Genomic DNA, 15436 nt, shown 5'->3' with positions numbered 1-15436 from the left:
CAACCCCTAACTTGAAAACCTGGAAGTTAACACCCCCCCCCCCCCCAACGCTGCCCTCCCAGAATCGTCCAGTCACGGCTCCCAGTAGGTCCACACAAAGCCGGAATTCCTGCTCTCTTATCTCATTCATCTGATTTACCGTCACTGCAAAGATGGTCGACTTCCACTATTTCTGGAATGTTGATGCGTTGCCTTTCAGAAAGGCTTCCACTAAAAATAGGCATTTACTGACCAGAACCTGTTAGCACACGGTTTATAAAGCTGTATGACGAGTTTAATAATTACAAAACCAACATGCCTCACAAAAAAGAAGAACCCCCCCCCCCCCAACATTTTTTAAAATAAAAACTTAAATAAATTAAAAAAACAAACAGCAGAAGTTTCTTTGATCTTAGAATAACTTTTATTTATTTCACTTTACAAAGAGGTCTTCACCAATGCTCTTATTTAATCTTTATTTGAATACAAACATTTTGTCAGATAGTGACTTTGACAGGGAAGGTCAGAAAGTACCTCTGGGTGAAGCAAGAAGCAACCAAACTTCTGGTAAAACGGGTTTTCTGTCAAAACTCTGAGGTGACACAGATACTGGGTGAGGTGAGGAAAGGCATTGATTAAACATGGTGAAACTAATGATGGCAGTTTGAATTGTTTACTTTTTGGCCTCTGCCGTCAGAGTCGGAGATCTCCTGTTGACACTGCAGCTATTTGTATGAAGTGATGTCATCACTGCGCCATACAAGCGAGAAAGTCCCCTTACCAGCCAAGAATGACACTGACTTAAAGGCATGATCTGTGGTGGGGGAAGTGGGCTGGAATGAGTGAGGAGACGGTGAAATGTGTTGCCACATATCCGTGCATGCACACACGCATGCCCACAAACGGATAGGTAAGTGATTTTGGAATGATGGCTGGGGTGGGCCACATCTGGCGGTATTCTAGCATCAAGCAGGTCAAAGGGACTGCTTAGTTTAACTCAGGGGAGTGCTGAGCTGTTCACTAAAAGGCGTTGAAATGCAGCTGACTGCACCCTTGGTTTGACACTGCTGTGAGTGTGGCAAATGGCAATATTTGAATTTAAAGATAAAATAATGGCGAGATGTAAAGGAAAAGCCGTCTGCTTGGCTTATCAGTCACATCAGTCTGATGGCACTGAGTGATTTGCGGAGATTGCATTGGGTTTCAGCAGACTGTCTTATGGCCTCCTGGTTCTTTCTGCTCAGGTGCAAAGTTACAAAGGCAAACAATGCCCTCTAGTGGGGCTACAGCATATTAACATATGGACAAGAGGCGTTTGAGAGTTCAGGCACTCATAAAATGAAAATCATCAAAGAAAAAGAACAAAACAAACAAACAAAAAAAGAAGAAATAAAGCATTTTTGTGAAAATCTACAGATGCTTCATCCATAAGTTAATATAACATCAAATAGTATCTGTGTCGACTACAAAACTGAAATCTTGCAAAGGAACAAGTGTTGACAAGCTGCTAAGTGATCTAGCTGGATCAAATCTCAATAGGTATCCCTGATAGCGGGAACTGTAATACTGATCGCTGCATACTACAGCATTTGATGCCTTTGGGTATAATACCACATTTGGTAATATTACAAGGTTGCTTTCCTTTTCAGAAACGGCTGATCAAAACCAGCATCATCCACAAGAAAATCAGAATTAGGATCATTCATTCATGAATGGCAGGGACGAAACATGCATGGCATTCGGTGGTGAAAGTGATTCAAACTCTGATTTGCTATGAGAGACTTGGTAGATTAGGTGAATATTGAATGAGGATCTGTACGTTACACATTCATGTACCAGCGTCATCAAGACGTCTAAAGTGTTCACAGACCATCTCAGCTACTATGTATCAGTAGGTGTACCCTCATATATTCAGTTTAAGTTTACATTGTTTAAGAGGAGGGGGAGGAGACTCTCCCCAGGGTTGTTAGGCTGCTCCATCATCTGTCTCAACAGCCCGGCCGGACTCTCGTCAGTGAGTAAACTGGATGAAGTCTTAATGTCAGCAGACTGTCTTTCTTCCCTTGGAGGAAGTGAGCTGAGTAGGGAATCACAGGCAATCACTTGTGAGGGATAAAACCTCAGAACTGGTGCGTACCGTATTTAGATTGGGCGGAAAGGTGGAGGAGAGAAGGGTATACTATATTCCTGGCTGTCGGTCAAAAAAATAAAAAAACTGATGAAGTCTGAGCCCCCGTCGGCCAGGTAACCCAAAACCTGGAGTGGGGAGTCAGCGTGGGATATGGGGAGAGGAACAATGCAGCTCTTTGTGCAAGCCGGGCAGAGAAAACAAACCGTTTCCCCTGGAAAGAGATCATGTTCAGGCTCCATCTGAGAAGACCACACAAGGCTGATCGGAGCCCTGTCTGCTGTGCGGAGCAGGGAGGGGAGGAGGAGGAGGAGGAGCAGCTCATCTGGGCTGCCACACTGACTCATGCGCGCATACACACTTTAGGGCAATGTCAGACAGGAAGAAGATCTGAGATGCTCCTTTTAAAGCGCTTGCTGAACACAATGTAACACACACGAGCCAGCGACAGCCTTTTGGTCCAAGACAAAATGTGTGACTGTGTTGTGTTCTTCCCCCATGTTGGCTTGTGATGACTTGGCCATCTGGACTTCTTCCTGGGTTGGCACCCTGCTGGTCTGCAGGCAGAGCAACACTCTGGTGGGCCAACAGGCTGAGGGACAGGCTAGAGGGTGTTAGCACTGGTGTTGTCCACAAGAGGGCATGGCACTGAATCTAGCACTGCCGTACAGTGCTAAACAGGGAGTCTGTTTATTAGATAGACAGGGTAGGAGTACAAAAAAACAAGAAACAGAAAGAAGGAAAGGGAGAAAGAGAGACAAAGTAAGTTGTGAGATATCATATATTTTATTCTGTGCAATTTCCATTTACACCATATGTTATATCAACCTCTGCAACCCTGGACACTCATTCCTTAATCTGCCCTTTCTATATAAACACTGAGAATGAACCTTTTAGTCATGTCAACACTCAGATAACTGTTGCACGGGGCACAATCAAACTAAGAACATCTGGCCTTTTTTTCCTCTCTTACACACACTTACACAGGCTTTCATTCAAACACACACATTAAACACAAACAGACACACACACACATGCACACGCACACACGTAAGGGCCAAACCAGGGTTCTGTACTCCCTCTGTCCCATTGCGTTTTAGTTTCAAACGCTCAGCGAATACCCATGTGGTGGGATCGGATTACACGGGCTATAAAATATCCCAAATAAAGGCAAGGAAAACTGAGACAAAAAAACTGGCTGTTTCCTGAGGTGAAATCCTCCAGTTGGCTCCTGACTCTGTCAGTGTGGGAGACTTTTCTTCTTTTTTTAAAAGACTTTTAGCAGTTCAGACAATAGAACAGGACAGCAATGTTTAGGTCAGAGCACAGAGGTGGCGAGCTAAAGTCACTCACATACGACAGCCAGCTCCCATTACACACAACACAAGGCCATAAATCCTTCTGCACAGCACAAGCGGCACACTGTGATTTCATATGTATTGGTTACTAAGGCAATGCATGGAGCCACAACAAATGACACAGAGTAAAGTGGGAACTCATTTAGTGAAAGGAAATCTTGTTGTGCTTCAACACAAAACATCTGGGAGTATGAGATAAAGGTTTATGTCGTGCATCCGCGACCAACAGCTATCCGTTTTTAACATAATTACGAAGGTGACCCCTGACCTTTTGAGGCTTGGAGTGCAATATGGAGAGAAAAGCAGGCCAGGTGAAATTTAAACCACCTCTGTAATATCAGCGGATTAATCTCGGGACATACAGTAAAATGGTAACATGATCTTGTTATGATGAGATACCAGCTGGTGAGGATGACGGCTGGTGTTACAGCCCTTTGGACTAGTGACAAGTGAAATCAAGAGGGCCTTTGATTGGTCCAAAGTAAGGAGGCTTTCCTGCTGCATTCGAACAACAACATCTGGTTGGCAGAGGATAGCAGTGCTAAGTGAAGAAAAGGAAAATGACTGAAAAGGGATGGGGGGGGGGACTCGAAACTTCTACATATGAGAGGTACGAGCCAAAGCCAGAACAGGGTGTCATTATGTCATGTGTAAACGGATCGCTCTGGTTCTGCCCCTGTGTTTTCCTAATGAAGCCCCAGAGCTCTATCACAGCTGAGGGTTCACTCTCAAATTGCCGCGCCTTGTAGTCTGCCTGACAATCACCTCTGTCTCTACAGCACCCCAGAAAGATGTCTGCACTGCCTTGTAGTTACGGCCGCAAGGAGCAACAGTTTGACTTTATGGTCACACGGAGAATTGACCTATCTCTCTGTGTGAATGTCATTCTGGACAAGCTAACTCATAACCTCAAGGTCACATATTTGATTCAGCAGCAGCCATTTATCTTTGTCCAATACAATGAACCTTCTACTTTCTCCCACAGTCATTTTCTCCATCCATCTGAGAACAGACGTATACTCACATACCTTGGCAAATGGGAGCCTAAAGAAGAGGCTGCGATGCAAACAAAGAATTGTGACTGTCAGTCAGACTGTGGTGAAGTGATCGCCTTTCAAAGTGACTCTCACTGCCTGTGCCCTCCACCTCCTTCCCTGGTGTAACCTTAGAGCACTGGGGAGTGCCAGGTTACTGGGATTCTCTCTCTTTGGCGCCATGCTGTTTAGTGACCATGCGCATGCTGTTAGACCTGTGATTAAGCTTGCCCTCTGTATGTGCGAATGTGTGTGTCCACACATTTTCCAGTCCCTGGTTAAATGGTGTTTAAAAATAATTGCTGGTTTTTATTTAAACCAATGTGGAATACCACAGAGCGTTTAATGCAAAAAAAGTTGGTGTCAACTTGGTTTACTGTGACATTTATCTTGCCGATGTATCAGTAAGTCTGACTTCTGGTCTTTACAAGATATAAATTAAAAAAGCCATTAAAAACTGTGCTATCTGAATTTTGCCTCACTTTACATCAGAATCTCTTACCTCCATCCTCTACTTATTCTGATCTCTGATTCTTAGACATCTCCTCTTCAGAGCTGGCTCCATGTCTATTGCACTGGGCACATTGGCAGGGCTCCGCAGACTACCCTTGTCCCTGAGTTTGGGCAAGAGCAATGGGCCAGTGGTCCCACCTATCTTTGGCGCTGTGGGCAGAGCGTAGGCATGGTCCTCATCAGAAACATGAGAGTCCTCTCCTATGTCCCGGACTACTGTTAAGGGCTCTTCTGACAGAATAACTTGCCCCTCAACCCGCACTGGGCTAACAACAGAACACTTGTTCTCTTTGATAGCCTCCAGCTCACTAAGTGACGGGTCAGGGGGCGGTGCTGGTAATCTCTGGGGTCGGGAGTCCGGAGTGGTAGTTGTTGGTGAAGAAGACATCCCATTTTGACCATGGTCCTGAGATTTTTGGGCAGAGGATGTGGCACCATGTGGATGGTTGAACTCCTTGGGGCTGGCTGGGGTGCAAGAAGGTGGAGTATGGGAGTCCTGGTGCTGGAAGACAGTGTCGTGTGAAAGTGATGGTGACAGAGGAGGTGTGGGTCTGATGATATTGTGAACCCCTGACCTGTTAACCTGCCCAGCTCCCAACTCGCCCAGCCCTGATAGGTCCACCACTCCATTGGTGCTGGGCTCTAACTTCACTTGAGTCCTTTGCAGAACCCTTTGGATGACTTGTCGCTCTGTCTGCTGATGCTTATATTCATTTATCCCGTCCGACCCCGGGGCTGAGCAGGGGGATTCGTTGGACTGGGCTCTGGGGGAGGATGCTCCACTTTGGGGTGTGGATGCTGGGGACAGAAATGGCCTCTCTGATTTAACCCAATCTGTGTCCCTTGTGTTCAGGTCACTTGGTGAGGATAGCCCTTGAGGCAAAGTTCCACCCATTTTGCTGACTACCAGTCTGCTGTCTGCCTCAGAAGTCTCTGGAGAAGATTGCCTGGTAGACCTGGATTGAGCCCTGTCCAGCAAATCTGGCACAGGCTGAATAACTCCGCTGTGACTTGGAGTTTCTAGGGATGTTTTAGGGGGGACTGGAATAGGGATAGGAATGGGTATCGGGACAGGTAGGGGTACAATGATGGGATAAGGCACCAGGACAGTGGGCTGGGGCAGAAGAGGGCTAAAAGAAGGAATACCAAAGTTCATCATGGGAGGCATTGGGACAGGACCTCTTGGCATCATATTCAGCGGAGGGGAGTGTAAGCCAGGAAAGTAGGCTCCTGGGAAGGGGTGTATCAGTCCAGGGGGATTCATGGATGAAGAAGTAGGGGGCTGAAGGTGAGGAGAGTGCGGAGCTCTGTGGATAGGGCTGGAAGGAGGGCCTGGATGTCTGGGAGGAGTGGCAAGGGGGCTTTTTAAGCCCTGAGCATGAAGGGGAGGCCTTATAAAGGGCATGGGGATTTGAGGTACTGGCTTTTGCTCCAGAGGGGGGCGAGGAAGAGGTGGAGGAGGAAGGGAAGCAGGATGGGGTGACACATCCACAGTTGAAGGAGGTGGGGGAGGCTGGATGGATCTCTCTAGGGTCCTTAGACCAGAGACAGGGACTTTTGAAGTAGAAGAGGATGCTTCTGAGGGAGACATGGAGGATTCTCCTAATCCACGGATTAGTGCAGGCCCTTTAGGGGAGAGGTTTCTATTACGGGCTTCCCCAGTACTGTTGTTGTTGTTCCAAGATTCTGGAGTGAGTAGCTTTTGCCCAGCTACAATGCTGTCTATCCTCCCCTCCTGATTGGTTCTGTTTGGGCTGGAACTGGTGCTGGTGAGAGCTGCGCGGGCTTCCCGGTAGAAAACATCCATCTTGTACTGGTTCAGACACTTGGTGCTGCAGAACTGGAGTCGCTCCTCACCAGATCCAAAGTCCAGGTACTCTTTAGTGTGACGAACATGCTTGCACCAATCGCATACCTGTGGCACAGGGGAGAGAGACTGTGGGGGGTCACTGGAGTGAAAGATTGTATGTGAAAACAGATCTTTGTGTAGAAACAGAAGATTTCCCCACTATTCCTGCTTGTTAAACCTTGTCATTTTCATCGCATATTTATATTAATATCTCACAGTGGAAAACAAAAGATGCATTGATAGTGTCCTCTTACTCTGACATTGGTGTTTATCTTCAGCACCAGTCTGGGCGAGTCCTCTGTATGGGGGTGCTGAGGGGATCTCTCACTATGGAGATCTTCATCTCTGGCCTGACAGGGGAAAACCACAGTGTGACAAACATCACATGAACTACCGTCAGTCAGGTTTCAGACAACAGTTCATCTACAAATACTACACTGGAATCACTCTGCGGTGTCTGGTCTCCAAATGTGAGCTTCTTACGTAACAAGTACAAAATATAGTTTTAAATAAATCGCCTTGTCATGAAGCATAGCATTAGTCTGAGCTTCATGCAACAACCAAGCCCTAAAGGTCAGTGCAACAAAAGAAAAGCTGTGTTGCGAAACTGATACAATTCTACAGCCAAGTGGGGAAATAATGCAGGTGATGTATTGTCGTATTATTAATGGTTCTGCCAGTATTAATATAGGAAATTCTTCTTGATTCATGTAAGCTGATCTCATGTGGATCTGAGTGCTCCCCCATCTCTGTGACCCATTGAGTCGTGTTGAGTTACGAAATATGAGGCAGCTGAAGGTAAGGTATGCACTGAAAGTGGACACCTCGCCCCAGGCCTCCTGGCCTTCCTCTCAGACAAGCAGCAACAAGCCAACAGAAATGCTTTCCTCCCTGCCTCCGAAAAACTAGAGGGCTTGTTGCGCGCAGTCTGTTCAGCCCCCCCGCCCTTGTGTCTCCGTTGTTGTGTGAATTCACCCACCACGCTCTAAACAACACTGAGGGTGAAAGCTGATATAGCTACTTGTCACCCTGTACCTCTACAGAAGGTATATCCATGTCGCAATGGAGGCTGAAAAATCACAGCAAGCGCATCAGAGCGTTTCTCTGTCGTTGCAGCACTCCTGTCCTCCAGACCAAAGCCACTTAATGGCTGGTCCCTTCTCCATTAACGCGAAACTGATACTAAGTGTCCCACACAAACTTTGACCTCCCTCCCACCATTCCTAAACTGGATCGACCATACGCACTAGGAATTGTGTTCTTAGAGATCCACCCTTTTTAAATTTCTGTAAACGAATCCATCAGTAATGACCTCACGAGATCAGGAGTATCTGTTTCTGCTAGTTTGTATACCTGCCAGAAACCACTTGATGCCCATTTCCCTTTGTGTGATGGGATGTGCCAGGGCTGAGGCAAACTGGATATAGAGTACCTGTGTTTGCTTAAATGTATATGGTTGTGTCAGACTGACTACTGAATTTACAGATTACTCATTATCATACAGATACCAGGATTTACAACACCTCACCAAGAAGAGGCCAACATGAATTGTTTTTGACCCTCAAATGTAATGATAATGTGCAGTACATTATATATACTAACCTTATTGCGTTTGAAGTAGGCCCGTCTGCAGGCAGCAAAACACTTCTCACTGCAGAAGCTCTTGAGCTCTGATCCCATACACAGAGAGTAGCGTTTTACACCTTCCTTCTGGCACCACACACATACTATCTGCACATTTTGTACATCTTCCACTGCAGGAGGGAAATCAGAAGAAAAGCTATGTTAGATAATCTTAAAAGCACAAGAATAGTGTGAAACAGCTACAACTGGGTGCTTTTTAGTCTCACAAAGGAGAGCGCACTAAACAGCGCGCATCCAGCTGTGATCTAAACTTCCTGTATGGATGTACCTCACACTGAATAAATCTCAGATTAATATTCTTCCAGGGAACACAGAGATCTTGCTGCATCCCTCTTATAACCTTCACTATGACAGCGCTGTTATTTATTTATCCATCTGTAACGGGTGAACCCATTTTATGCTTATATTCCTGTACATTTTAATCGTACAGCAGAATACCGACAGACTTACAATTCAAGCATTGTTAATCAGGGATGCCAAAAACCTTCAAACTAAAAGCAAAAGCCGCAATTTATTACCATATGTAGTGTTTGTTTTTCAAAAAAACAAAGTCCAAACAACAGAAGAATTACACAGTCTACACAGTATAAAAAGGTGCAGCAGCATTAGTTCTTCTGTTTAACTTACTTTACTCTTAATAGGCTACAAATGCTTACTGCATTGCACCATAATTGCATGCTGAGTTATCTCAGACTGTTATTACACAGTTATTACCTTTGTGGCAAACGTGGCTTATATCACGGGACACTTTACAGGTTATCTCTCTTTTTCAGAGCTTGTAGCACACAGAATTTCTCTTTATTTTGTAAAAGAATCTAATTTTTAATATACATAATTATTATATATTTACCTATAATAATTTTATATATAATATAATTACCGAAAGAGGCACCAAAGCAAGCTCAAACTACTGCACCTAGCAGGGATGTCTCTTTATCATTGCTCAGGAGTCTAGTAGGTAAAAACTGAACCTGCACCGTCTTCTGGAGCTTGACACTACACTCTGACGTGCTAGCACATGAATATCAAACTAATCATCAGGGTAGTAATACTAAAAGCATATGTATAAGGAACGCACAACAATCAACATTTAATCTCCTCATGTTTGCCCCTACAGCCTGCTACCTGCTGATGGCTTTATAAGGGGGACGATGACAGGGGCACTCTTGTGCTCCTTTGGGGTCGTCAAGGATGAGCTTGTTGAGGAAGAGGAGGGTGACGAAGACGGGATGCCGGAGCACTCTCTCTCTCCGCTCTTGTTCGGCAGGACCAAGTGGCTGACTTTGGTGTCCAGGCTTTTGGGTTTTGGCAAAGAGTTTTCTGCAAGACACAAACAGATTCCAGTGTTAACTTGAATTCGTCGAGTAACGTTACACCGTGCAGCAAATCTGCAATACGGCCTACATGATACTATAATAACTTTTTCACAAACAACAGATGTATCTGAATGAATGAAACTCGAGAAGTTCTGACTACAGGAAGTTATGTTTAGCAGATTTGTGCAGTGACTCAATGTCTGCATTACAACCTGCAGAACCTGTTAGCGTAAATTTAAGAACACTGCACCAATAGTGAACCCTCGACGGCCGCCCTCACCTTTCAGCACAGACACATGCTGACGCCGTTCTCTGTAGTTTCTGATCTCGTTGGCCTCTGAATCTCTGAGATCTACCTTGTCGTAACCGTACCATCCAAGGAGTTCATTCATGGTGCTTTCTGCAAAAGTCTGCATGAGAAAAGAAATCAGTGATTAGTGATAATCTACGCATATGGATAACTGAGCTATGCCTGCCTACAAATAGGAAATTGTCAGCATGCATCTACAGGTTATTAATGGACATTTTTATCCTATGTTAAACATAATCAGACCTTCCTTCTCTGAATCAATGTGAGCGATTCTTTCTCAGCCACAGCCTGGTTGGAGAAATGAATAGGGGCACAGAGGAGTACAGTATGACACTTTTTCCATGATGTATTCAAGTTGTTTACTCTTGCTAAATCTGAGACGGAAAGGTTTAAAACCTAACACCAGTGTGAAATCTATGAATCATCCTTTGTTTATCTCTTTTAATTGGAAAAAAGAGGGAGAAAGAAAACTTTTCTCCACAGATGGGATGTGTGGTCTCAGTTTTTTTTTTTTATTACGACCAGATGAAAAAAAAATACAAAGGTCTCTCTCTTTATCCACCCACCTCTCTCTGTGGCTTTGGAAGAACTGGATTGGAGGAGAAACCTGATCCAGAATGGGCAGAAATCAGAGCGGGACACCCTACACCACAGCCAGGTCCCACGGTTCTCGGAAATGCCCCACTCTGCTCTCTTCTTCTCTTTCCAATGTCCACCACTCTCTCCCTCTCTCTTTCTCCAGCTTTCCCTGTCCCTCCCTTTGCCTCTTTTTCTGCCCCCCCCCCCCCCGCCACCTTCCATCTTCACCATCCTCCCCTCCATCCCAGCACCTTCCAGCCCTGACACCCGACACAGCACGGCCTCTCAGGTTTCACCCTTTTCCAGCACAGCCAGTCTGCTGTGGTGGTGGTGTTGTAGTGCTGTAGTACTGACTGCACATTCTTTCCCCTGCTTTCCTCACTCCGACCTCTGTTCTGCACTAGGGCCTCAAAGAAATGGATCTCTCCCTCGCTTGCTCACTTTCTGCTGTGTGTGTGTCTGGGAGAGTGTGTGGGTGAGTGCAAGCAGAGGTATCATATCCAGCTAAATATGCCTAACGATGATTAAAGTCAAGTATCGGGTGTCTGGTGCCGTGCTCGGGGTCTGACGTGGAGGGAGTAGGTCCGAATGTGGTGTTGAAACAGATGTATTACAAAGACAACACTGGGACGGACCTCAGCTGAGCTAGAACTCAGCTTGCCAGCCTTCCTGCCTGTATTTCCTCCACAGTCCCCCCCCCCAACCCCCTGCTTTTTCATCATTTGACCAGTTTTTAAGTTGCACATCTTATGGGATTTTACCCGATAATTTGAATCTTATATGCTTCCCATCATGCCTAATTTTGATATCTTGATGTTCTCCAGAAGTTCGACACTGATGGCAACTCTCCTACCGTATCTACACAAACAACCCAGTGCCACTTCTTTCTTTTTTTTTTCTTCTTGTGAACGAAAAGACGGGCAATATTTTTTCTTCACCCACCCCTCCACTTCCCACAATGTTGTTTTTGTTTCTTTTTGGCAGTTTAGACAAACATCTGCTTTGCGAGAGTGACAAGCCATATCCCAAACCACAAAGAGAGTTGCAGCCAAAGGCAACAAACTGGGGCCGACCCTGAGATTCAGCCCAGGCAGGCTTACATCAAGCGGGGATAGCGTTTCACATGTTTTGATTAAAATTAGTTAAGATGTAACTCTACACCTCCCCTGGATATCAAACGCTACAATCCAAACCACTTACACAAAAAGAGCACATTTCCTCTCTCACGAAGGCCAGAATACGACCCCCCCCCCCCCCCCCCCCCCCCCCCCTAAGAAAATGACTTTTTCAAATTTTATTTCTCAGCTTCAGCTTGAAGAAGCCTCGAGTATTCCTTACCCCACCACAGTCAACAGTCTCAAATATCCAGTGTCCAAACCCAAACAAAGCAGACAACCCATGGATTAGTTTCCATGCAGTAACAGGCTCATAATAGTGGGAGGGAATCCTGCCTGTTACTGTGATTTAACTTATTACTGCCTATGCAGTGGCTCTCCTTCTACTCAAAGAACAGTGGGGAGATTCTTAAATGACATGTCATCAGTGAGCACTTCAAGCGGGAGCTTTCGTTTAATGTGATGTTTGCATTCTTTAACAGCCTGTGACAGTGATTTTAGAGCTTTCCCAAGGAGCGGGGCTATTTAAAGAATATAGATGCCCTGTCTCTTTTTCATGGGGGCAAGCCTCTGTGGTACAGCAAGTGAGCGCACCGCAGGAGCGGGGAAGAATTGACGCACATCTGGATCTCCGCTGGACAAGACTGCGCGTCCGGCCACAGCTGGCCTGACATGGCGTCACAAGAAGGCAGAGGTCAGACTACTCTTCAGCACTAACATTTATATAATCAGAAAATCCCGTGTCTGTCTTTGCGTCTGTTTCAACTTGTATTTATAAACACGTTTATTGATATTTTCCAGTTGTCTTCCTAAAGATGAAAACTTTCGAGGTTTTTCTTATTTTGCAATACAGCTTCACGCAGTAGGATATAATTGCTTACATAAAAGACAGAAAGCGAGCATTCATTAAAAGCATATATATTTTTTGATAGTATTCCCCGCACTGATTTGTGCGTAGCTGACTCACTCGCTGCTGTGTGCTGGAAGACGTGTGCGCAAAGAAGTTATCGCCCCGTCTCATCTGATTACAATAATAACAATAACAATAATAATAATAATAATAATTTTTCAGTGGCACACAAACCCACTCTCACCTTCATCTCCTGGTTGATTTCCCTCTTTACGGGGTGCGCGGGTTTCCTGCTGCGTTTATTTTCCGGTGGTCTCCCTTTCTCCATCTCTGGCATAGTCCCGGTCTGGCTGGATCCGTTGCGGATCAGTGTTGAGTGTCGGCTGGAGTAGTTTCAGTGGAGTATCTCAGAATGAAAGCTGTCACTCCTGGTGACAGCGGCTGTCATTCCCGGACGTCCGAGTCCCTCATTTGAGGCTTCACACCACTGAAGTCCACTGAACATGCGTGCACTGTGCGCTGGAGTGTCCGCCGCTGAACAATCTCAACTCCCTCTTTCCCACTTCTGTCAAGTTTCTACGGAAAACCAACATAGGTCTTCCGCTTTGGATTTTCAAAATATGACAACTGTCAACTGTTTCTTGAAAGCATATTAGAAACGAATCCGCAATTAAAAACAAAAACACAATTACGCCAATGATTTGCGTCCCCGCGAAAAATTTGGTTTCCAAATTTTAAACACTCTTGCGAGAAGTATTTTAACTTGACTGAAACATGAACCAGCAAAAAGTTTCTCATCAATCTAATTGCATTTGGTGGTTTTTGCAATATTTGAATGTTGCAGTGTTGGTATAATATAAAAAACTAATTACATCATAGCACGGTGCTCTCTCAAAGCTCATTAACTCTGTTCAAAACCTACTAAGGTTTATTATGTCATTTGTTTTGTAAAGATTAATTGGCCAAAATTATATGTTATCAGTTACTTAATGTTTCCCCTTCAGCTTTTATTATGAAAGGTGCATCGCCTGGTTACCGGTCTCATTCGTGCGCTCTCTGTGAGGGGAGGGCTTTGATTTGATGTAACCCAACACCTGGCACCCACCCCTCCCAAATCTCAACAGATACATTTCATAAGGAATGCAAAGACTGTGTTTTATCTGAGGGGGCACAGAACAAACACTGTCTCTAGACTCTTGTCTTAAAATAAAGAGATGAAAAGAGCGCTGCGAGTTAAAAAAGATACCAGAATGTTTGGAGCTTTCTCAAATGGCATCCGTCTGATCCGCGCCAGTCTGTGTACGAGCGTGTGCGCGCAACACATAAAACGTCCACATTTGGCCTCTGAGCAATCTGGGCTTGAGGAAAAGTGCCAAATGCCCGAGGACAGGATTTGCACAAAAAAAGAGTCGTTTGTTCGTGTATGTCTGCGCACAGATGAATGTAAACATTTCCCACATGTTTATCGCTAATGCGAAGGCCAAAGAACTTATTTCCGTATCAAGTTTCTCTGCTGGTAATGAAAGCATTGAGGTTATCTGATTGCATTACGCACATAAACAAATTCAATTCGTTAGCTGTAACAACTTTTATTTTATAACTTTACTACAATTTTCCTCATTTTGTCCATTAACACGTTAACAGTGCAGTATGGCCTACATTAGGACAGTTGGTTTCCATTGCTCTTCTGCATCATTGAAAGCCTCTGTCTCGCAGACCTCACAGTGTCGCCGAGCTCTGTGCAGAGAGACAGACAGGTACAGACACAGCCGTGACAAGAGGGATAATTCAGAATTTTTTCCCCCCTCCTTGTCTCGAGTTTACCTCTGGTCTGCTCTGGTTTGAGGAATCCAGGGACCACGCTCGTGTAAACAGAAATCCGACCCACTGCGCAGGGTTTGGGTTTCGCCCCCGATGATGATACTCGATCCGTCCCGGCTTTGGGAACAGGGCTTATCTGATGCCTCACCCCCCTCCTTGCTCCCCATAACAGCGCACATCTGGTGCCTCTGCAGGGAGCGTTGTCCCTTTAGGTTCCTCTGGTGGGGGTGAAAGCTGGAATAAGAGCGCCTCACTATTCCCTCAAGAATCCACTTGCACAAATGACAGAGGACTAGAGAAAGTCTTTAGGTCTAAAGTTACAATCCTCAACATCTGGAGCGAATCATAAAAAGTTATCCACTTTGTGTACCGTTACTTGCATTACCGTACACGGTCACATGATTAAAGCGAACGTATACCCTGCAATTTAGAAAACGACAATTTTGGTGTCTGTGTTCAGCGTTAATGGAGGGACATAAAAGTTTGATCCCCCTTGTGGTTTAGTGGTGTGTCCTCGCCGACAGAGGGCGACGTCTACCCATTAGTCTTGAATAATTGTGCAAGTGAATATAGCCCGGTGTTTTCCCTGCATCAAATTACATGCAAATATAGTCATCATGATAGGGGCATCTGTGTTACAAGCCTGGCTAAATACACCGACGTGTACCATGGAAAATGACTTAATTTGTCATTATATTCACATTTGCCTAAGCAGTTAGGGTAATTATATAGATATTCCAGCATTACTTTTACTCTGCATGGAGAAGCAAAACAACAGCCATAACAACAAAAACTGACTATATATATATATATATATATATATATATATATATATATATATATATATATATATATATATATAGATAGATAGATAGATAGATAGATAGATAGATAGATAGATAGATAGATAGATATACTGTGAAGCAACAGGAGGATAGGT

At 44.9% G+C, this 15436-nt stretch overlaps 1 protein-coding gene across 2 annotated transcripts; it reads right to left on the bottom strand.

Annotated features, from left to right (window-relative positions):
• Positions 1-395: 395 nt before the first annotated feature.
• On the bottom strand, positions 396-13200 carry LOC147312762 (sine oculis-binding protein homolog). 2 transcript variants are annotated; one of them, XM_086264407.1, is made up of 7 exons: positions 12920-13200; positions 10102-10231; positions 9631-9825; positions 8464-8615; positions 7116-7211; positions 5002-6948; positions 396-2793 (listed from the first exon to the last, which is right to left on the bottom strand). In XM_086264407.1, the coding sequence occupies exons 1-6, from the start codon at positions 13010-13012 to the stop codon at positions 5011-5013; spliced, it is 2604 nt and encodes an 867-aa protein (XP_086120533.1). In that variant the 5' UTR covers positions 13013-13200; the 3' UTR covers positions 396-2793; positions 5002-5010. The 2 variants fall into 2 exon arrangements, with proteins under 2 accessions (XP_086120533.1, XP_086120535.1); XM_086264409.1 differs by having other exon boundaries at positions 5002-6927.
• Between the last annotated feature and the right edge of the window lie 2236 nt (positions 13201-15436).

The sequence above is a fragment of the Aulonocara sp. 'chitande type north' Nkhata Bay genome, linkage group LG15 (genome assembly GCF_057382095.1).
Source record: "Aulonocara sp. 'chitande type north' Nkhata Bay isolate Kocher_YH1m ecotype deep benthic linkage group LG15, A_spYH_male_GT1.1, whole genome shotgun sequence".
Lineage (NCBI taxonomy): Eukaryota > Metazoa > Chordata > Actinopteri > Cichliformes > Cichlidae > Aulonocara > Aulonocara sp. 'chitande type north' Nkhata Bay.
Note: the sequence above shows the minus strand (reverse complement) of the source record. Positions and strands in the feature narration are given on the sequence as shown.